A 21,918-nucleotide genomic window follows, 5' to 3' on the forward strand; every position below is an offset into this window, starting at 1 on the left:
GCACAGAGCAGAAATGAATTGATTAGCTTCAGATACCATCTTCCAACCCCACAGCTACCAAACAACTCTACAAATTTGAAGGGACCTTGCTTTCTCAAAGCTCTTTCTCGGCTCCCTTTCACCTATGACATAAAATCTGATGGCTCCTCTCTTCGTCCAGCCTCCTCTCTCAAGTTCTTCAATCCTACCTGAGCTATGCTGAGCCTATTTCAGTTTCTAGACCAGGATCTACCCCACTCTGGAGGGGTGCAGCTGCATGCCATTGCCTATGAGGAACTCCTCCCATCCTTGTCCACAGAGCACACTTGTGTCTCTTCTCACAGCCTTAGCCCAGCTCTAATTACCTCTGTAAAGCCTCCCTCTGCTCTTCCTTGCAGCCCCTGATCTTCATACTGTAAATATCTTTCTGCACTAAAGCATCTCACCATCTTGCCATGCTCTGTGTACTGGTGGGCTTATTTTCTCACTGGAGTGTGCAGTCCTTAAGGGCAGGCACTGAGTCCTGTCCACCTCCACAACCCACTGTACATATCCCAGGAGCCTACAAGGCTTTCCTCCTGGTAGGAGCTCAAACATTTGCTAAATTAATTAACTCCCTTCGCATTTTATCTTTGGCAAAGAAAATCACACTTGTCTTCTCAGAAAAGGGAACATATTCAAATACCAAGAAGCGCAGTTCCTGGTAAGACCTTTCAGAAAATGTTACCAACAGCAGCAACTGGAAACTCAGCAGAATGTTTAAGTGCTAAAAAGAGTGAAATGGGGTAAGACTTGAACAGTTGTGATTTAAAATAGCCTCAGAGTGGGCTGGGGAGGGGAGATTGATGGTGGTCTAAAGCTTAAGAATCTTAAGAAGCTTAAGAATCATAAACTTACCCAATGATCTTGAAAGATCAAAAAAGAAAAAAAAAACACAAACAAATTCTTAAGAATTACATATATTTACATTGTAGATCTGGGATACACTTATCAAGGTAGGAGCTGCTCAAATCAATCCAAATGCCACCCAATCTGGGAATGCCTCCCCCTCTTAGAGCCAGCATTTCAGATTGAAAATAAGCTATTTCCAGCTGGAGTGGCTTTGAAAAGTCCACTCTAAAACGAAGTCATCTCTTGTTACCATCCTCCTCTCCAGTCTTCCTTCTGGGCCAAGTACCATCCGTGACTCCTTACGGGGGCTTCCCTCTTTTAATTCTCCATGAGGTTCTCAGCATGGTCTGGGTTATAGGGAGAGCTCTTCAGCTTGGGGGTAGATAGGTGCTCCAACTCATAGTGCCCGTTCTCAGAAGCCTTGTGTGTGAGTTTCTCCTTCATGCCCTCCTTCTGGCTCCTCTTATGTTCAATAATCTGCTGGAGTTGGTGCCCAGCATATTCTGGCTTGGTGGTTAGTGGGCCAGCTGGCACAGCTACACCAAGGACATCAGACACCATGTAAGGGCGCAGCCAGCCCACCAAGGGAGTGCTTCCGGGGCTGTAGTGGGTCTGCTTGTGGTAGAAGAGAAGTCCATCTACCTACAAGAGGGGAAATTAAGGATCACAATGAGTGTGGGGCCACATTTCCAGGACAGCCTATATATACAGGGGCAGCTCTTATGGTCCAAGTCCTCGTTCTGGGTCACTGACAGAGGAAAAAAAAGAGTCCTCACTCCGCACATGAAGAAATGGCCTACAAAACTAAATTTTTGAAAATACAAACATAAATAGTACATTCCTATTTACAAGGTGCTCTCCTACTTACTGTTTTACCCTCTTCTCTACCATGAGGATGTCTGAGAGAATAGGGTTGTTCAGACTCGGGGAGTTCCGGGGGTTTCCCTAAAAACACACAGTGAGTACAAAGCAGAAATTAAACTTGAACCCAGGCCAGACACGGTGGCTCATGTCTGTAATCCCGGCACTTTTGGAGGCAGAGGTAGGCAGATCACCAGAGCTCAATAATTCCAGACTAGCCTGAGCTAGATCAAGACCCCTTCTCTAAAAATAGCTAGGTATTGTGGCTGGTGCCCAAAGTCCTAGCTACTTGGGAGGCTGAGGCAAGAGAGTTAGAGGTTGCTGTGAGCTATGACACCAGAGCACTCTACCGGAGGTGAGAGTGAGAACTCTGTCTCAAAAATAAATAAATAAAGGCTCGGCGCCTGTGGCTCAAGCGGCTAAGGCGCCAGCCACATACACCTGAGCTGGCAGGTTCAAATCCAGCCCAGGCCCACCAAACAACAATGACGGCTGCAACCAAAAAATAGCCAGGCGTTGTGGCGGGCGCCTGTAATCCCAGCTACTTATGAGGCAGAGGCAGGAGAATTGCTTAAGCCCAGAAGTTGGAGGTTGCTGTGAGCTGTGAGGCCACTGCACTCTACACAGGGCGACAGCTTGAGATTCTGTCTCAAAAAAAAATAAATAGCGCGCAGGGAAAATGGCAGACAGGAAGGCGGGAGAGGAGAAGCCTGAAAAGTTGCAGCGAGCTGGAGCTGCCGGAGTAATGGAGGGGAAAGTACCAGTCTCAGCGCTGAGAAGAGATCAGCTGAAGAAGAAGCTGCAGACCTCCCAAAAAAGCCTACAAAGATCTCCAAGTCTGGATTTGCCATAGGTAGTCAGATGACAAAGAAAGCATCAGCTATATCCATCAAACTTGGATCAAGTAAGCCTAAAGAAACTGTTCCAACTCTTGCTCCAAAAACGCTGTCAGTAGCAGCGGCTTTTAATGAAGATGAAGATAGTGAACCAGAAGAAATGCCTCCAGAAGCAAAGATGAGAATGAAGAATATTGGAAGGGATACACCAACATCAGCTGGACCAGACTCATTCAATAAAGGAAAGCATGGGTTTTCTGATAACCAGAAGCTATGAGAACGAAATATAAAATCTCATCTTGGAAATGTCCATGACCAAGACAATTAAATGATGTGTTTGAAATTGGGGTGTGGGGTGGGTGTAAAGTTAAAAGGAACAGTTTCCTTTTTTAAAGAATCGTATAAGACTATCTCTGGAGCCGCTTTTTTCCCCCTTATTTTTCTCTTTTTTTTTTTTTTTAAATTTTTGGGGATTCATTGTTTTTTCTCTTTTTTTAAGATTGAGTGGTACACTAATAAATGAGAGTTTGAAATTAAAATTAATTAATTAATTAAATAAAAATAAATAAATAAATAAATAAACTGGAGTTGGTGCCCAGCATATTCTGGCTTGGTGGTTAGTGGGCCGTGCACCAAGGACATCAGACACCATGTAGGGGCGCAGCCAGCCCACCAAGGGAGTGCTTCCGGGGCTATAGTGGGTTTGCTTGTGGTAGAAGAGAAGTCTTCTGCCCCCAAATTCCACCACTCATGAGATCTGTGTGGCAGTGGATGAACTCCATCCATAGAACACAAAGCAGGGGAAGTGGACAGCCCCTCCAGGCACTAGACTGCTAAGCATGGGGAACAGATTGTCCAGAAGCCCTGCTTCCCCAGCTATTGTTGGCTGCCTGAACCTCTCCTAAACTGTGTGCAAGCCATGTTCTGGGAAACTCAGTTTTTCTCAACGGGAAGACCTCCTACAGTCCCACATTTTCTTTTCTGTGATTCAGTGACTCATCTCTAAAAAGCATTTATTATCACTGGGGCATAAGGGTTATAAATAAAAATGGTGTTCTTACCACTTTCTTAATTGACTCCCAGAAATACAGACAACTTAGCTTTTGTCATTTCCTCATTCGGAAAGCTGTGATCCTTTTATAAAATTATATCCACTTCAAATAAATATTTGTGGGTGACTAGGCAGAATTTTTATTTATTATTTATTTTTTTTTGAGACAGAGTCTTGCTTTGTTGTCCTTGGTAGAGTGCCATGGCGTCATAGCTCACAGCAACCTCAAACACTTGGGCTCAAGTGATTCTCTTGCCTCATCCTCCTGAGTAGTTGGGACTATAGGTGCCCATCACAACACCCAGCTATTTTTTAGCAACAGGGTCTCGCTCTTGCTCAGGCTGGCCTTGAAACTGTGAGCTCAGGCAATCCACCCACTTTGGCCTCCCAGACTGTTAGGATTACAGATGTGAGCCATCTTGCCCAGCCTGACTAGGCAGAATTTTAAAGGGTGTGATGGGCAAAGGAAAATTTGATTGTTGAGCCTGAAGAGGGTAGCAGGAAGAGGCACATAAGAAGGACCTGGGAGTGGAAGTCTTTGCCCTATCTGGGCCTTACTTTACCCATCTATAAAATGAGGGAGTAGATGAGCTATCCTTAAAGGGCCCTTCCAGCTCTGGCATTCTGACTTATTTATCCGGAATAGAGCTAAGGCTCTGAAGGGCAGTAGGCACATGCTTTCCCCACGAGCAGCTTTCAGTCCCTTCCTGATGCTTTGACACAGCAAAATCAGAGGATATTTTAAGACCTTGTGTAATTTAGTCTCCTTGTATCCTATAATCACATCAAGGCAATAAAGACAATAGTTTTGTTACCTCAAAAGGGAAATCCATGGAAAGCACCTTACACAGGCTTTCAGGGGTACAGGGGAAATTCTTTAGCCCCACAAATTTAAACTGAAATGTAAATTGAAACAAATAATTAGTACATGTTACAAATGATACTGTTTCTAGCAATTGAGCAGCTCTATCAAAGAAGGAAAAATTTCAGTTTCATCCTCTCTACCCTTTCCCTTCCACTGACCCTCTGAACTACTCAACCTTTGGTCTCAACCTTCCTTTATACACAAGAATCAGGCCAAGCCTTGCGGCTCATGCCTGTAATCCTACTTCTCTGGGAGGGCAATGCAGGAGGATCCTTTACAGCCAGGAGTTCAAGGCTGCAGTGAGCAAAGATCTCACTATTGAACTCCAGCCTGGAAGACAGAGAGAACCTGTCTCAAAAAAATTAAAAAAGAGGCCAGGTGTGGTCTGTAATCCTAGCACTCTGGGAGGCCCAGGCAGGTGGATCACTTGAGCTTAAGAGTTTGAGACCAGGGCGGCGCCTGTGGCTCAGTCGGTAGGGCGCCGGCCCCATATACCGAGGGTGGCGGGTTCAGACCCGGCCCCAGCCAAACTGCAACCAAAAAATAGCCGGGCGTTGTGGTGGGCGCCTGTAGTCCCAGCTACTCGGGAGGCTGAGGCAGGAGAATCGCTTAAGCCCAAGAGTTGGAGGTTGCTGTGAGCTGTGTGAGGCCACGGCACTCTACCAAGGGCGATAAAGTGAGACTCTGTCTCTACAAAAAAAAAAAAAAAAAAAAAGAGTTTGAGACCAGCCTGAGCAAGAGGTAGACCCTGTCTCTACTAAAAATAGAAAAAAATTAGTTAGGCATGGTAGTACATGCCTGTAGTAGTCCCAGCTACTTGGAAGGCAAAGACAAGAGGATCATTTGAGCCCAGCAGTTTGAGACTGGGCAACAGAGTGAGAACTCTGTCTAAAAAAAAAAAAGAATCATCCGAGGACCTTTTAAAAATAATTACTGGGGTGGTGCCTGTGGCTCAGTGAGCAGAGCACCGGCCCCATATACCTAGGGTGGCGGGTTCAAACCCAGCCCCAGCCAAACTGCAACAAAAAAATAGCCGGGCGTTGTGGCGGGCGCCTGTAGTCCCAGCTACTAGGGAGGCTGAGGCAGGAGAATCGCCTAAGCCCAGGAGTTGGAGGTTGCTGTGAGCTGTGTGACGCCATGGCACTCTACTGAGGGCAATAAAGTGAAACTCTGTCTCTACAAAAAAAAAAAATTAAAAAAAATAATAATAATTACTGATGCCAGGCCCTACCCAGAGATCCTGATTGAACTGGGTGGGTTCAGACATTTAAAAGCTTTCCAGCTGATTTTACCACACAGTCCAGACTGAGAACCACTGTGCTGTACTGGGCTGAGGGATTGTGTATTGGCCTCATGACATCTATCCCTAATGAAGGGATAGTGAAGCCTTTTTCATACCAGTAGGGATTTTTAGACTAAAGACTGAAGCAGTATAACAAACTGATTAGGACTACAAATTCTTTTTTTTTTTTTTTTTTGAGACAGAGTCTCACTATGTTGCCCTGGGTAGAGTGCCATGGCATCACAGCTCACAACAATCTCAAACTCTTGGGCTTAAGCGATTCTCTTGCTTCAGGCTCTCAAGTAGCTGACTACAGGCACTCACCACAATGCCTGGCTATTTTTTTGTTGTTCTTCTAATTGTCATTGTTGTTTGGCAGGTCCGGGCTGGTTTGAACCCACCAGCTCTGGTGTATGTGTCTGGTGCCCTAGCCGCTGAGCTATAGGCGCTGAGCCGAGGACTACAATTCTAAAGTCAGATTGCCTAGATTTTGACGGATGCCTGTAGTCCCAGCTACTGGGGAGGCTGAGGCAACAGAATCACTTAAGCCCAGGAGATGGAGGTTGCTGGGGGCTGTGTGACGCCATGGCACTCTACCAAAGGTGACAAAGTGAGACTCTGTCTCTACAAAAAAAAAAAAAAAAGAAAAGAAAACAGATTGCCTAGATTTGAATCCAAGTGCTGTCAATCATTTAATCTCCATACGTTTCCATTTTCCCATCTGCAAGACAGGATAATAAAAGTACATAGCTACTTTGCAGGGTTGTTGTATGGATTCAGTGGGATAATGCATGTAGAACACTTCAAACAGCATCTTAGAGAGAGAAGCTCCCACGTCCCCCTTCCTCAGTGCATGCTCTTCCAGGACCTGCTTGATGACACCACTGAAAGTACTGGTCATATTTATTCTCCTATAACTGACCGTCCAATGGCCTCTAAAATTTTTCATAAGCAATCTAATCAAATTCCAATCTTGAAGGCTTAACTAATAAAATGCCCTGAAGATAGATGTTACATATTTAAATCATTCAGCAGATAGCAAGATACCTGGGTTATGCCTACACTGTGGCACCTTGGGGAAGGTAGTCCCCTCTCTAGGCCTAAATTCTCATCTGTACAATGAAGGGACTAGCTAGATGAGGGCTCTCAGCCACAAGAGCAGTAGTTAGAGTGGTCCCTGGACTGGCAGATAAGTGCAGATTCTCAGGTCCTACTCTAGACCTGAGACTTACTGAATCAGAAACTCAGGGGTTGAGGCCCAACAGTCTGTTTTACCAAGCCTCCAGGTGCTGCTGATGCATGTTCATGTTTGATAACCAATGGAATAGAATTCCAAATAGCATTATTAATAGAAGTAGCTAGTAGCATTTTATATCAACTATTATTTATTGAATGTCGACCTTTTTTTTTGAGACAGAATCTCACTATGTCACCCTCCGGAGAGTGCAGTAATATATCACAGCTCACAGCAACCTCAAACTCTTGGGCTTTGGCCCTGTGCCCATAGCACAATGGTTATGGAGCCAGCCACATACACTGAAGTTGGCAGGTTCGAACCCAGCCCAGGCTAGCTAACCAACAATGACAACTGCAACAAAAAATAGCTGGGTGTTGTGGTGGGTGCCTATAGTCCCCACTACTTGTGAGGCTGAGGCAAGAGAATCGCTTAAGCCCAAGAGTTTGAGGTTGCTGTGATTTGTGATGCCACGGCACTCTACCCAGGGTGACATAGTGAGACTCCGTCTCAAAAAAGAAAACTCTTGGGCTTAAGTGATTCTATTGCCTCAGTCTCCCAAGCAGCTGGGAATACAGGCACCCACCACAACACCCGGCTATTTTTTTGTTGTTGCAGTTGTCATTGTTATTTAGCTGGCCTGGGCTGGGTTCGAATCCGCCAGCCTGGGTGTATGTGGCTGGCACCCTATCCTCTGAGCTATGGGCGCCGCCTTGCATGTCTACCTTAAGTATTATGCTAAGAGGACTTGATATATAGGTTCCTATAACAACCTTACTTTTTTTTGTTTGTTTGTTTGTTTTTTGAGACAAAGCCTCAAGCTGTCACCCTGGGTAGAGTGCTGTGGCATCACAGCTCACAGCAACCTCCAACTCCTGGGCTCAAGTGATTCTCCTGCCTCTGCCTCCCAAGTAGCTGGGACACCCAGCTATTTTTTGATTTCAGCCATCATTGTTCTTTGGCGGACCTAGGCTGGATTCGAACCCGCCAGCTCAGGTGTATGTTGCTGGCATCTCAGCCGCTTGAGCCACAGGCTCAGAGCCAACAACCTTACATATTAGATGTTATTAACCCTAATTTATAGATGAAGAAACTAAGGCCAGTGAGATCATTAACTTAATCTAGTAATAAAATAAAAAATGAAATTCAGATCTGGATTTGTTTTGTTTTGCTTTAGTATTTTGAGACAGAGCCTTACTCTGTTGCCTAGGCTACAGTCCCATGGCATCAGCCTAGCTCATAGTAACCTCAAACTCCTGGGCTCAAGTGATCCTCCTGCCTCAGCCTCCTGAGTAGCTGCAACTACAGGAACCCACTGAAATGCTTAGCTAATTTTTTTTTTCTATTTTTAGTAGAGATGGAGGCTTGTTCTTGGTTAGGCTGGCTCTTGACCTTAAATGACCTACCCACTTCAGCTTTTCGGCATGCTAGGATTACAGGTATGAGCCACTCCCCTGGCCTGGATGACTGTTAAGCCCATATGCTTCCTACCATACATGCTGCCTCAAAAAGAAGATTTCATTAATAATGATTGCACTTAGATAACAGGCCAATCCAAACCAATCTCCATAAAGAACTCTGTGATCCTAATACCAGGCCTTACGGGATTGAGTTTGGTTTTCTCGCCCAGTCCTTCTTCTTCTGGTAACTTTGAATGCATCCAGTAGAATCGGAAATCAGTCTGTCAGAGAAGGAAAGAAGAGAGGTGAAATACTGATTGTCTCAAATTCTAAGACCATTCTAAATGGGTCTTATGAAGACTTAAGCCCTCTGTCATCACTCTCATTTCTTTCAAAACTATAAGGTCAGGGGCTTGGCACCCATAGCTCAGTGGTTAGGGTGCCAGTCACATACACCAGGGCTGGTAGGTTCGAACACAGCCCAGACCTGCTAAAACAACAGTGACAACAACAACAAAATAGCTGGGCACTATGGTGGGGGCCCATAGTCCCAGCTACTTGGGAGGCTGAGACAAGAGAATGGCTTAAGCCCAGGAGTTTAAGGTTGCTGTCAACTATGATGTCACGGCATACTACCCAGGGTGACAAAGTGAGACTCTATCTCAAAAAAAAACAAACCAACCCCAACCCTGTAAGATCAGGAAGATATTTATAAAATATTTGAATATTATTTTCTTTTTCTTTATTTTATTATTTTTTCTTTTTTGAGACAGAGTCTCACTATGTTGCCCTCAGTAGACTGTATCACAGCTCACAGCAACCTCAAACTCTTGGGCTTAAGCTATTCTCTTGCGTCAGCCTCCCAAGGAGCTGGGACTACAGGCGCCCAGCACAGCACCTGGCTATATTTTTGTTGCAGTTCTCATTGTGGTTTAGCAGGACCAGGCCAGGTTTGAACCTGCCAGCCCCAGTGTATGTGGCCAGTGCCCTAACCACTGAGCTATAGGCACCGAGCCATGAATATTATGTTCTTAATATAGTAGGATTATTAACAATGGTAGAGCCAACAATTATCACTGAAGGACTCTTCTATGTCAGGTTCCATGAGAAGGGCTTACACACAGAATTTTATTAGTCTTCAAACACCCTCTGGGAGGTTATATTATCATAATCTCCATTTTATAGATCAGGACTCTGAGGTTCAGAGGGGCTGAGTCATTTACTAGGTACACAGAAAATATTAGGGGACACAGGACCCTTCAACTCCAAACCATAGGCTCAACACCTATAGCACAGTGGTTAGGGCGCCAGCCACATGCTCCAGGGCTGGTGGGTTTGAGCCCAGCCCGGGCCTGCTAAACAACAATGACAACAACAACAACAAAATAGCCGGGCGTTGTGGTGGGTGTCTGTAGTCCCAGCTACTTGAAAGGCTGAGGCAAGAGAATCGCTTAAGCCCAAGAGTTTGAGGTTGCTGTGAGCTGTGATGCCACGGTACCTCACCGAGGATGACAAAGTGAGATTCTGTCTCAAAAAAAAAAAAAACCAAACAAACAAGGGCAGCGCCTGTGGCTCAGCGAGTAGGGCGCCAGCCCCATATACTAAGGGTGGCGAGGTCGAATCAGCCCGGCCAAACTGCAACAACAACAATAAAAAAAAAAAAGCTGGGCGTTATGGCGGGTGCCTGTAGTCCCAGCTACTCAGGAGACTGAGGCAAGAGAATTGCCTAAGCCCAAGAGCTAGAGGTTGTTGTGAGCTGTGACGCCACAGCCCTCTACTGGGGGTGACAAAAAAAAAAAAGCAAGGGCGGCGCCTGTGGTTCAGTGAGTAGGGCGCCGGTCCCATATGCCGGAGGTGGCGGGTTCAAACCCAGCCCTGGCCAAAAAAAAACCACAAAAAAAAAAAAAAAAAAAAAAAAAAAGCAAAAAACTCCAAACCTTATTATGTTAATCCTTTTGTTTTATTTTAATTCTAAGTATCAGGAACTACTATATAGTTATATAGTTGTAACATTTCATAAACTATTCTTATTTACTCATATGTACTCTTTGTAGTTATTTAGGATCTTTTCATTCTTTTAAATTACTTTGCTTTTGGAAATTAAAAAAAAAACACATACAGGCTGGGCAAAGTGCCTCGCACCTATAATCCCAGCACTTTGAGAGACCAAGGCGAGTGGATTACGTGAGGCCAGGAGTTTGAAGTTGCAGTGAGCGACAATGACTACTATTGGACTCTACCTGGGGTAATACAGTGAGATTCTGTCACATAAATAAATAAATAAAATAATAAATAAACACATGCTCCTCTTCTTCTCTCTTTTTTTTTTTTTCTTTAGAGAGAGAGTCTCACTCTGTTGCCCTGGGTAGAGTGCCATGGCATCACCACAGCTCACAGCAAGCTCAAACTCTTGGGCTCAAATGATCCTCTTGCCTCAGTTTTCTTTTTTTTTTTGAGACAGAGTCTCACCCTGTCACCCTCAGTAGAGTGCCGTGGCATCACAGCTCACAACAACCTCCAGCTCTTGGGCTTAAGCAATTCTCTTGCCTCAGCCTCTTGCGTAGCTGGGACTACAGGCGCCTACCACAATGCCCGGCTACTTTTTTCTTGCAGTTTGGCCAGGGCCAGGTTTGAACCCGCCACCCTTGGTATATGGAGCTGGCACTCTACCTACTGAGCCACAGGTCCTGCCCAGTTTTTCTATTTTTACTAGAGACAGGGTCTCACTCTTGCTCAGGCTGGTCTCGAACTCCTAAGCTCAAGCAATCCACCTGCCTCAGCCTCCCAGAGTGCTAATCCTCCCATGATTATAGGCATGAGCCTATAATCTTGCCTCAGCCTCTCGTGTAGCTGAGAGGCCAAATGCAAATCTTTTTTTTTTTTTTTTTTGTAGAGACAGAGTCTCACTGTACCGCCCTCGGGTAGAGTGCTGTGGCGTCACACGGCTCACAGCAACCTCCAACTCCTGAGCTTACGCGATTCTCTTGCCTCAGCCTCCCAAGCAGCTGGGACTACAGGCGCCCGCCACAACGCCCGGCTATTTTTTGGTTGCAGTTTGGCCGGGGCTGGGTCTGAACCCGCCACCCTCGGCATATGGGGCCGGCGCCCTACTCACTGAGCCACAGGCGCCGCCCGCAAATCTTTTTTTGTTATTTTGTTTTGTTTTTTTGAGACAGAGTCTGTCTATGTAGCCCTCAGTAGAGTGCAGTGGCATCACAGCTCACAGCAACCTCAAACTGTTTTTGTTTGTTTGTTTTTGAGACAGAGCCTCAAGCTGTTGCCCTGGGTAGAGTGCTGTGGCATCACAGCTCACAGCAACCTCCAACTCCTGGGCTCAAGCAATTCTCCTGCTTCCGCCTCCCAAGTAGCTGGGACTACAGGCGCACACCACAACACACGGCTATTTTTTGGTTGCAGCCATCATTGTTGTTTGGCGGGCCCGGGCTGGATTCGAACCCGCCAGCTCAGGTGTATGTAGCTGGCACCTTAGCCACTTGAGCCACAGGCGCTGAGCTGAACCTCAAACTATTGAGCTGAAGCGATTTTCTTATCTCTGCCTCCCAAGTAGCTAGGACTACAGGCGCCCGCCACTAAGCTCAGCTATTTTATTTTTTTGTTGTAGTTGTCATTGTTGTATGGCAGGCATGGGCTGGGTTCAAACCAGCCAGCCCCAAGGCATATGGCCAGCACCCTAGCCACTGAACTACAGGCGCCAAGCCTTTTTTTTGTTTGTTTTGTTTTTTTAAGAGACAAGGTCTCACCACGTTGCCCAGCTTGGAGTGGCAGTGTCTATTTATAGTTATGATCATAGTGCACTCCACCCTCACTGTGGCCTCAAGAGATCCTTCTGTCTCAGTCTCCCTGAGTAACTAGAACTATAGGTGAGTGCCACTGTGCTCAGTTTAGCAATAAAAATCCTTTTTTTTTTTTGCAATTTTGACCAGGGCTGGGTTTGAACCTACCACTTCTGGCATATGGTGCCAGCGCCCCACCCCTTTGAGCCATAGGAGTCGCCCCAGCAATGAAAATCTTAACTGTTACTGTTTGAATGAAATGCACTTTAGAATTCTGAAATCACTACCTGGCATGACTTGAAACTCTAATGTCTATGGTGACAGTTTGTGAATTTTACACTTGAACCTGCTTGCAGATGACCTTGAGCCTTTTTTTTTTTTTTTGGTAGAGACGGAGTTTCACTTTATTGCCCTCGGTAGAGTGCCGTGGCGTCACACAGCTCATAGCAACCTCCAACTCCTGGGCTTAGGCGATTCTCCTGCCTCAGCCTCCTGAGTAGCTGGGACTACAGGCACCCGCCACAATGCCCGGCTATTTTTTTGTTGCAGTTTGGCCGGGGCTGGGTTTGAACCCGCCACCCTTGGTATATGGGGCCAGTGCCCTGCTCACTGAGCCACAGGCGCCGCCCAGACCTTGAGCCTTTTTCAAATATCAGCTTCATTCAGCTTCAAGGAGTTCTGAGAATGTGAATTTCTATAACTTTCTTTCTTTCTTTTTTTTCTTTTTAAGAAATAGGTTTTTATTCTGTCCCCCAGGCTGGAATGCAGGGGTAAGATTATAGCTCACTGTAGCTTCAAACTCCTGGGCTCAAGCAATCCTCCCAACTCAGACTCCTGAGTTGCTGGGACTACAATAGAGTGCTATCATTCCTGGCTCATTTCTACAACTTTCTGATACAGCTAGTCTGGAGACCACACATTGAGAATGACTACAATAAACCAACTGACAGAGAGCAAAAGGAAGTACTAAAATCCACCATTATACAACTGGGACAATGATAGGGAGAGTATTACTAACAGACATGGAGACCTCTGGGGTTGACTCAGGCTCACCTGATGACTGCTGCCAACACCAATGTGCAAAAAATGTCAGGGAGGAAGGTGAAGCTAGAGAAGAGAATACAGGGTCCTTTCCTCTGTTGGAAAGCCTCATCCTGGAGCTAATCTTTGAGATTTGAGGTTTTGTGTCATACCAAGGAGGCCCTCCCATCCTTAGGATCAGAATGCATCTATTAAAGGAGTGGAGGCTGAAGAAATCTATTTGAGGCTGGGCACCTGTAGCTCAGCGGCTAGGATGCCAGCCACGTACACCAGAGCTGGTGGGTTCGAATCCAACCTAGCCCTGCCAAACAATGACAAAACAATAGACAAAAAATTACTTTTTTTTTTTTTTTTAGAGACAAGAGTCTTACCCTGTCAACCAGGGTAGGGTGCCATGAAGTCACAACTCACAGCAACCTCCAGCTCTTGGGCTTAGGCGATTCTCTTGCCTCAGCCTCCCAAGTAACTGGGACTAGAGGTGCCCGCCACAATGCCTGGCTATTTTTTGTTGCAGTTTGGCTGGGGCTGGGTTGAAACCCACCACCCTTGGTATATGGGGCCAGCGCCCTACTCACTGAGCCACAGGCACTGCCCACAAGAGAATTGCTTAAGCCCAAGAGTTTGAGGTTGTTGTGACATGTGACACCACAGCACTCTACCCAGGGCGACAGCCTGAGATTCTTCTCAAAAAAAAGAAAAAAGAAATCTATTTGATGGTGACTTAGCTTCCACCTTCTCTTCCTGGTGCTGCCTGGAAGGGTGTATCCCCCTCACCGCACATTCTTCCCAGGCAGCAATTTTCCTATACTCTGGAGAGAAGTAAGGGGGCAGGTATAGCTGCTCCAAAGTCCCAGCCTACACTTCTGCCATTTCTTTCTCCCCTCAAGAATTGCAGATTTCCTTTGTTCCTCCTATGTCTTTTTAAAAACTAAGCTAATTTAAACACACTCAAAGATGCAGGGAGCATTAGATAATGTTCTTGATATACCACATCCTGTACACAGGAAGAAGCTGGTCACATAGCAAACCCACATGCCGAGTCACTTTCCCGGGAGGAGAAGAGAACACTGGAAAATACACGACGGGGAGCATCATTCCTACCTGGCAGTCATAAAAAGGGTGTCCCCGCCAGCACATCACATCCAAAACATAGTAGGTCTGGTTCACCTCACTGTAAATGCAATCTAGAATGGTGTAGTCTAGGGACACAAAGCAGAAAGTTAGACCAGGGTTCCCCTTTCAAGCAGGGTTCCTGTACCACAACCTAGGGAGCCCCATTTTATTTATTTATCTGAGACAGAGTCTCACTCAGTTGCCTGGGGTTGAGTGCCCTGGCATCATAGCTCACAGTAATCTCAAACTCTTGGGCTCAAGCGATTCTCTTGCCTCAGCCTTCTGAGTAGCTGGGACTACAGAGGTGACCACTACAACTCTCAGCTATTTTTTAGAGACAGGGTCTAACTCTTGCTCAGGTCTGTATTGAACTCCTGTGCTCAAGCAATCTGCCTGCTTCAGCCTCCCAGAGTGCTAGGATTACAGGTGTGAGCCACCATGTGGGAACCCCATTTTAGAGCCTCAAGCACAGCAATCCTCAGTGCCTGCACCAGTCGCCAGTGCTGAGGACAAAGGGTTTACTAGAGAGAATCTGGCATAGTCCTTTCTGGCTGCCAGGTACAACTGAAGGGTGATTGGGGCCAGGACAGCACAAGAGGGATTAAGGCAACCCTAAGGCAAGTGGGAATTCTACAGTTTTAGATAACTTGGGATATTTGCTCACCTCAAAGATGTTTAAAAGCCAAGTAATCTTCCATTTTAGTTTATAACTTTTTGAGTTCCTATCATAGGCACTATAGGAAATATGAACAGTAAGTAGGCCCTACTTTTAAGGAAGTTATAATCCAGTTAAGAAAATAAGATGATCAGAGAAGAAAGAGCTGAAAACTTGCACCAGCCAGGCCAGGCATGGTGGCTCACACCTGTAATCCCAGCACTTTGGGAGGCCGAGACAGCTCACAGGTTTGAGACCAGCCTCTAAGCCAGAGCAAGACCTTGCCTCTAAAAATAGCTGGTTGCTGTGGCAGATGCCTGAAGTCCCAGCTACTCAGGAGGCTGATACAAGAGAATCACTTGAGGCTTGGCTCCTGTGGCTCAGAGGCTAAGGCACCAGCCACATACACCTAAGCTGGCAGGTTCGAATCTAGCTTGGGCCTGCCAAACAATGACGGCTGCAACCAAAAAATAGCCAGGCATTGTGGCAGGCGCCTATAGTCTCAGCTACTTGGGAGGGAGAGGCAGGAGAATAGCTTGAGCCCAGGAGTTGGAGGTTGCTGTGAGCTGTAATGCCACAGCACTCTACTGAGTGCGATAAAGTAAGACTGTTAAAAAAAAAAAAACAACGGGCGGCGCCTGTGGCTCAGTCGGTAAGGCGCCGGCCCCATATACCGAGGGTGGCGGGTTCAATCCCGGCCCCGGCCGAACTGCAACAAAAAAATAGCCGGGCGTTGTGGCGGGCGCCTGTAGTCCCAGCTACTCGGGAGGCTGAGGCAAGAGAATCGCTTAAGCCCAGGAGTTGGACATTGCTGTGAGCTGTGTGATGCCACAGCACTCTACCGAGGGTGGTACAGTGAAACTCTGTCTCTACAAAAACAAAACAAAACAAAACAACAACAACAGGAGAGCTGAAAACTGAATTTCGCAGCACATACTAAGAGCAACAGGAGTCCCAGAAAGAGCAGCAGGAGAGGCTTCAGGAAAAAAATGCAATATAAACAGTCTCTGGCATCAGAAGAATTTAAACCACAAGGCAGAGGAGAAGAGGAAGAACATTTCAGACTTGAGTACTGAGGTGGCGTGAGCAAAAGTCCAGAGGCAGAATGAGCTGGGCACATGTGAGCAGCAAGAGGCTAGTCAGCTGACCAGAGGGTGAGTACGAGGAGTAGGGTAAGGACATGAGGATGGGTGGGCCAAATCTGCATAGGCAAGGGTCCCAAAGGCCAACAGAGAAGTCTGTGCTCAGTACAGAGGACAAGAGGAGCCACTGAAGGAGCAGGAGCAGTCAGAGAAGAGAGCAGGGTTTGGGGCCTGTTCTCAATTCCCCATCGAGTGACTGTGGGCAAGTCATGTAGCCACTATGACTGTAGCCTACTTAGCTAAAGTGGGAGGGAGAAGCTAAGGTTAGGACAACAATAAAGGAAAAAAGAGAAACTGACAGGTAGGCCCAGCAAACTGTTTTGCTTGGCTTTTTCTCAGGCACATTGTAACAAAGGTCCGGAAATGTACTGACCTTAAATCAGGAATTTATGGCCCAGTAGGCTTCATAGGGCTTCAGGAATTGTCCAACTTAGGAGGCCTAACTTTGAAGGGGAGGCCCTAGGCCCAGGGGCCAGGACAGCATCTATGTGCTGTTTGAAAGGTATAGACCCAAACAGACCCACTGTTTCCAAGTGGGTCTTCAATGCAAATGACACTGTCTTTTACTGATTATAAAACTTAATAGACATTTTAGCCGGGTGTTGTGGCGGGCGCCTGTAGTCCCAGCTACTCAGCAGGCTGAGGCAAAAGAATCACTTACCCCCAAGAGTTAGACGTTGCTGTGAACTGTGATGCCATGGCACTCTACCAAGGGTGACATAGTGAGACTCTGTCTCAAAAAACAAACAAATAAAAAAGCCCAACTTAATAGACATTTTATGTAGGTACCTTTTGCTGTTGTTGAGTTTTGCCTGTTGCCTCCTGGCAGAAGAGAGGGAAACCTGTTGACACAGTAGCCACTCTTGGTGTAGGCACTGGTAGAGCCCTGTGTAGAGGAAAGTTACCATTCTCATTAGGCACAAGGCCTCCTTGCCCTCATCCTGCAAGCGTGTGGTCAGCCCAAAGATGACTCTCAACATACCCTTCCCGCAGGAGAGCACTTCCAGACCATACCAGGCACAGCTGATATGGTAGATGAGGAAACAGAGGCAAAGAATCCCTCCCCCATACAGACCAGGCCTGCTGGCACTGGGGAACAGGAGGAAGCTACTTACCCTGGATGCCACAATAAGGGCTCTTTTTCCAACAGGGCACACGACCACAATCCATTCCTGCCCCAAATCTGAAGGTACATCAATTAACCACTCAGAGAGCATCAACTGGGAACATAAAAAATGGTGTTAAAGAACAGCAAGGATTTGGTGCTCCCATGTTTACAATGATGAGGCATTCACATCCTACATATATTAAAAAAACACAAGTGAAGGAATGACAAAGTGAGGCTGGGCACAGTTGCTCACCTGTAATCCTAACATCCTGGGAGGCCAAGGTGGATGGATTGTCTGAGCTCAAGTTTGAGACCAGCCTCAGTCAGCGTTAGACCTCGTCTCTAAAAATAGCTGAGGCTTGGCACCCACAGCTCAGTGAGTAGGGTGCTGGCCACATACACTGAGGCTGGCGGGTTCAAGCCCGGCCCAGGACTGCTAAACAATAACCAAAAAAATAGCCGGGCATTGTGGTGGGTGCCTATAGTCCCAGCTACTTGGGAGGCTGAGGCAAGAGAATCTTTTTTTTTTTTTTTTTTTTTTGTGTGTTTTTTGGCCAGGGCTGGGCTTGAACCCGCCAACTCTGGCATATGGGACTGGCGCCCTAATCCATTGAGCCACAGGCACCGCCCGAGGCAAGAGAATCTTAAACTCAAGAGTCTGAGGTTGCTGTGAGCTATGATGCCATAGCACTCTACCAAGGGCAACAAAGTGAGACTCTGTCAGAAAAAAAAAAAAAAATGAAAAAAAATAAAAAGAGAAAGCCAGGCGCGGCACCCGTAGCTTAGCGGTTAGGGCACGGGCCATAGGCATCGGGGGTGGCAGGTTTGAACCCAGCCTGGGCATGCCAAACAACAATGACAACTACAACCAAAAAATAGCCAGGCATTGTGATGGGCACCTGTAGTCCCAGCTACTTGGGAGGCTGAGGCAAGAGAATCGCTTAAGCCCAAGAGTTTGAGGTTGCTGTGAGCTGTGATACAGTCTACTGAGGGCAACATAGTGAGACTCTGTCTCAAAAAAATAAAATAAAAAAGAGTTAGATGTTGTAGTGAGCTATGATGATGCCACTGTACTCTACTCAGGGTGAAAGAGTGGGACTCTGTCTCAAAAAAAAAATAAAAATAGTTAAGCTGGCTCGGCATCCGTAGTTCAGTGAGTAAGGCGCCAGCCACATACACCGAAGCTGGCAGGTTCGAGCTCGGCCCGGGCCTGCTAAAACGACTACGACAACTACAACCAAAAATAGCCAGGTATTTTAGCAGGCGCCTGTAGTCCCAGCCACTCAGGGGGCTGAGGCAAGAGAACCGCTTAAATCCAAGAGTTTGAGGTTACTGTGAGCTGTGACACCAGGGCTCTCTACCGAGGGTGACATACTGAGACTCTGTCTCAAAAAAAAAAAAAAAAAAAGCTGAAGTGGGATCTCCAGCCCATGTGCTCTCAGCAGGTGGTATATCTGCTACACAACGACAGACTGAAGGCCACTGACTGTGGACTTCAGCTTCACTCCTCCTCGTTTGTCATCACCTGCACCCACACCATCCTTTCTTTCTTTTTTTTTTTTTGAAACAGAGCCTCAAGCTGTTGCTCTGGGTAGAGTGGTGTGGCATCACAGCTCACAGGAACCTCCAACTCCTGGGCTCAAGAGATTCTCCTGCCTCCGCCTCCCAAGCAGCTGGGACTACAGGCGCCCACCACAGTGCCCAGCTATTTTTTGGTTGCAGCCGTCATTGTTGTTTGGCAGGTCCGGGCTGGATTCGAACCTGCCAGCTCAAGTGTATATAGCTGGCGCCTTAACTGCTTGAGCCACAAGTGCCGAGCCTTTTTTTTTATTGAGACACGAGTCTTTATTGTCCTTGGTAAAGTGCCATGGCATCATAGCTCACAGCAACTTCAAACTCTTAGGCTGTAGTGATCCTCTTGCCTCAGCCTCCCTAGTAGCTGGGACTAAAGGGACCCTCCAAAATGCCCAGCTATTTATAGTGTCAGAGTCTAGTTCTGGCTCAGGCTGGTCTCGAATTCCTGAGCTCCCTTGGCCTTCCAGAGTGCTAGAATTACAGATGTGAGCCACTGTGCCTGGCCTCATCCTTACTTTCCTCATCTCCTGTTTCAGATGATGGGACCCTGTTCCTCTCTGTCCAACCCCCACTATCATCAGAACTATTGTTCCAGAGGCTAGCACTCAGAGGTGAACAAGGTCCCTGACCTTGAGATGCTCACACCCAGTCTTAAAACAAAAATAAAGGCCTATTACCACCCTCCATTTTACGGATAAAAAATCAGAGACCTAGAGAGATTAAATAACTTGCTCAAGGTCAACACAGAACCTGGCTTTGAGGTCAGTCTATGTGAGCAAAGAGCTTAAACCCTTGATCACATCTTATATTGCCTCTCCTTTCCACTTCAGTGATAAATTCTTCTGTTCTACCTAGCAACATTTCTCAAAGTCATGACCTCTTTTCCTTCCCAGCTTCAATGCCCTCAGCACCTATCATCAGAAGGCTTTAGCCAATCTGACTTCCTTATTACTACAGTCTCTTTCTCCTTAGGCTTCTTTGGCACATTGGTATAGGAGTCATCACACAAAATCCCAATTCTGGCCCTACCTCAAAAATTCTCAATGGTTCCCTACAGTCTAAAGCCCTTCCCATATTTTTGAGGCCTTTTATATCTCTTCTACCATACTCCTTTCATCCTCACTGGCCTGCTCCTGAACACACCATATATTCCTTTCCTATTTCTGGGGTTCTTGCTCTGCCTGTTCTTGCTGCCTAGAATGTTTTGCATTTCTTTTCTTTCTTTTTTTTTTTGATTTTTTAGAGACAGAGTCTCACTTTGTCACCCTTGTTACAGTGCTATAGCATCACAGCTCACAGCAACCTCCAGCTCTTGGGCTTAGGTGATTCTCTTGTCTCAGCCTCCCAAGTAGGTGGGACTACAGGCACCTGCCACAACTACCACTGACTATTTTTTTGTTGCAGTTAGGCCAGGGCCAGGTTCAAACCCACCACCCTCGGTTTATGGGGCCGGTGCCCTACTCACTGAGCCACAGGCACTGCCTGAATGTTTTGCATTTCTATTAATAATGTCCTACCTATCTTTCAAGGTTGCTGCCTTCTTCATTAACCCTACACTAGCCCATGATGTGATACCCCTCTTTCCTCCTCTCTGGTTGGAAGGAATCTCGATTTTTTTGTGTGTGTATGTGACAGAGTCTCACTTTGTCACCCTCGTAGAGTGCTTTGGCATCACAGCTCACAGCACCCTCAAACTCTTGGGCTTAAGCAATTCTCTTGCCTCAGCCTCCAGAGTAGCTGGGACTACCGGCATCGACCACAATACCAGGGTATTTTTGTTGTTGTTGCAGTCGTCATTGTTGTTTAGCAGGCCCAGGCTGGGTTCTAACCAGCCAGTCCCAGTGTATGTGGCCAGCACCCTACCAACAAGCTCCAGGTGTCCCGGAATCTCCATTTTTTTATAGCCAAAAAAGCATGTTCTACTCCTATTCCAGGAGTATAGGAGCTCTTTCTAGTCCACAACTATCTTCCTCATAGTATAGCCTAGTTTAACCCAGAGTTCAACAATGTTTACTGAACAAAATTGGATTGTACTTTGTTTCTTTTTTTTCTTTCTTTCTTTATTTTTTTTGTAGAGACAGAGTCTCACTTTACCGCCCTCGGTAGAGTGCCATGATGTCACAGGACTCACAGCAACCTCCAGCTCTTGGGCTTTCGTGATTCTCCTGCCTTAGCCTCCTGAGTGTTTCTTTTTTTACTTTTTTTACAAGACAAGAGTCTTACTATGTTGCCCTCAGTAGAGTACCATAATGTCACAGCTCACAGCAACCTCAAACCCTTGGGCTTAAGCGATTGTCTTGCCTCAGCCTCTCAAGTAGCTGGGACTATAGGCACCTGCCACAACACCCAGCTATTTTTTGGTTGTAGTTGTCATTGTTGTTTGGGAGGCCCTGGCTGGGTTTGAATCTGCCAAGCCCTGGTGCATGTGGCTAGTGCCCCAGCCGCCAAGCCTGGATTGTAGTTTATTACAGAGTATATTATCCGTGATGTATTTGGGGCAGAAAAAGGAGATGGAGGAAGGTACACCTGGGAAGCATATTCTAAAGGCCAGGAAGATTTGACAAGATGTTTAGGTTCTAGAGCAGCGGTTCTCAACCTGTGGGTCGCAACACACAGGAACTGTATTAAAGGGCTGTGGCATTAGAACCACTGTTCTAGAGGGAAATATATGATAGCAGGATAGACTCCTGCTCCCATTTGAACCCATAACCTACCTTCTGAGTACGGGACTGCCTAAACACAAGGATAGCCTACTTCCCTTATGATGTCACAAGCCATATTGGTTTTTTTCTCCATATCTAACATTGCACTTAGTCAAGTTTATTATAGTATCTGTTGTTTCTTTCTTTTTTTGTTTTTGGAGACAGAGTCTCACTTTGTTGCCCTTGGTAGAGTGCAATGGCATCATAGCTCACAGCAACCTCAAAAGCCTCCCAAGTAGCTGGGACTACAGGTACCTGCCACAACACCCAGCTATTTCTTTAGAGACAAGGTCTTGCTCTGCCTCAGGCTGGTCTCGAACCCGTGAGCTCAGGCAATCCACCTACCTCGGCCTCCCAGAGTGCTAGGATTACAGGCGTGAGCCACTGCA

General features: G+C 46.5%; 1 protein-coding gene and 1 pseudogene across 4 annotated transcripts in view; one reads left to right on the forward strand and one right to left on the reverse strand.

Annotated features, from left to right (window-relative positions):
- Positions 1 to 922: 922 nt before the first annotated feature.
- SNUPN (snurportin 1) overlaps positions 923 to 21,918 on the reverse strand; it is a 33,864-nt gene continuing 12,868 nt past the window's right edge. For 2 of the 3 annotated variants that reach the window (XM_053593781.1, XM_053593780.1), the window contains 6 exons: positions 17,260 to 17,364; positions 16,934 to 17,030; positions 14,336 to 14,433; positions 8,603 to 8,680; positions 4,434 to 4,514; positions 923 to 1,512 (listed from right to left, as the gene is read on the reverse strand). In XM_053593781.1, the coding sequence (XP_053449756.1) occupies positions 1,189 to 1,512; positions 4,434 to 4,514; positions 8,603 to 8,680; positions 14,336 to 14,433; positions 16,934 to 17,030; positions 17,260 to 17,364 (783 nt within the window). In that variant the 3' untranslated portion in view covers positions 923 to 1,188. The remainder of the gene's footprint in view (positions 1,513 to 4,433; positions 4,515 to 8,602; positions 8,681 to 14,335; positions 14,434 to 16,933; positions 17,031 to 17,259; positions 17,365 to 21,918) is intronic. The other variant, XM_053593782.1, reaches the window with a different exon arrangement.
- LOC128587529 (PEST proteolytic signal-containing nuclear protein-like) lies at positions 2,396 to 2,970 on the forward strand (annotated as a pseudogene). The gene has a single exon (XR_008380610.1). The product of XR_008380610.1 is annotated as a PEST proteolytic signal-containing nuclear protein-like (transcript).

The sequence above is a fragment of the Nycticebus coucang genome, chromosome 6, assembly GCF_027406575.1.
Source record: "Nycticebus coucang isolate mNycCou1 chromosome 6, mNycCou1.pri, whole genome shotgun sequence".
Taxonomy (NCBI): Eukaryota; Metazoa; Chordata; class Mammalia; order Primates; family Lorisidae; genus Nycticebus; species Nycticebus coucang.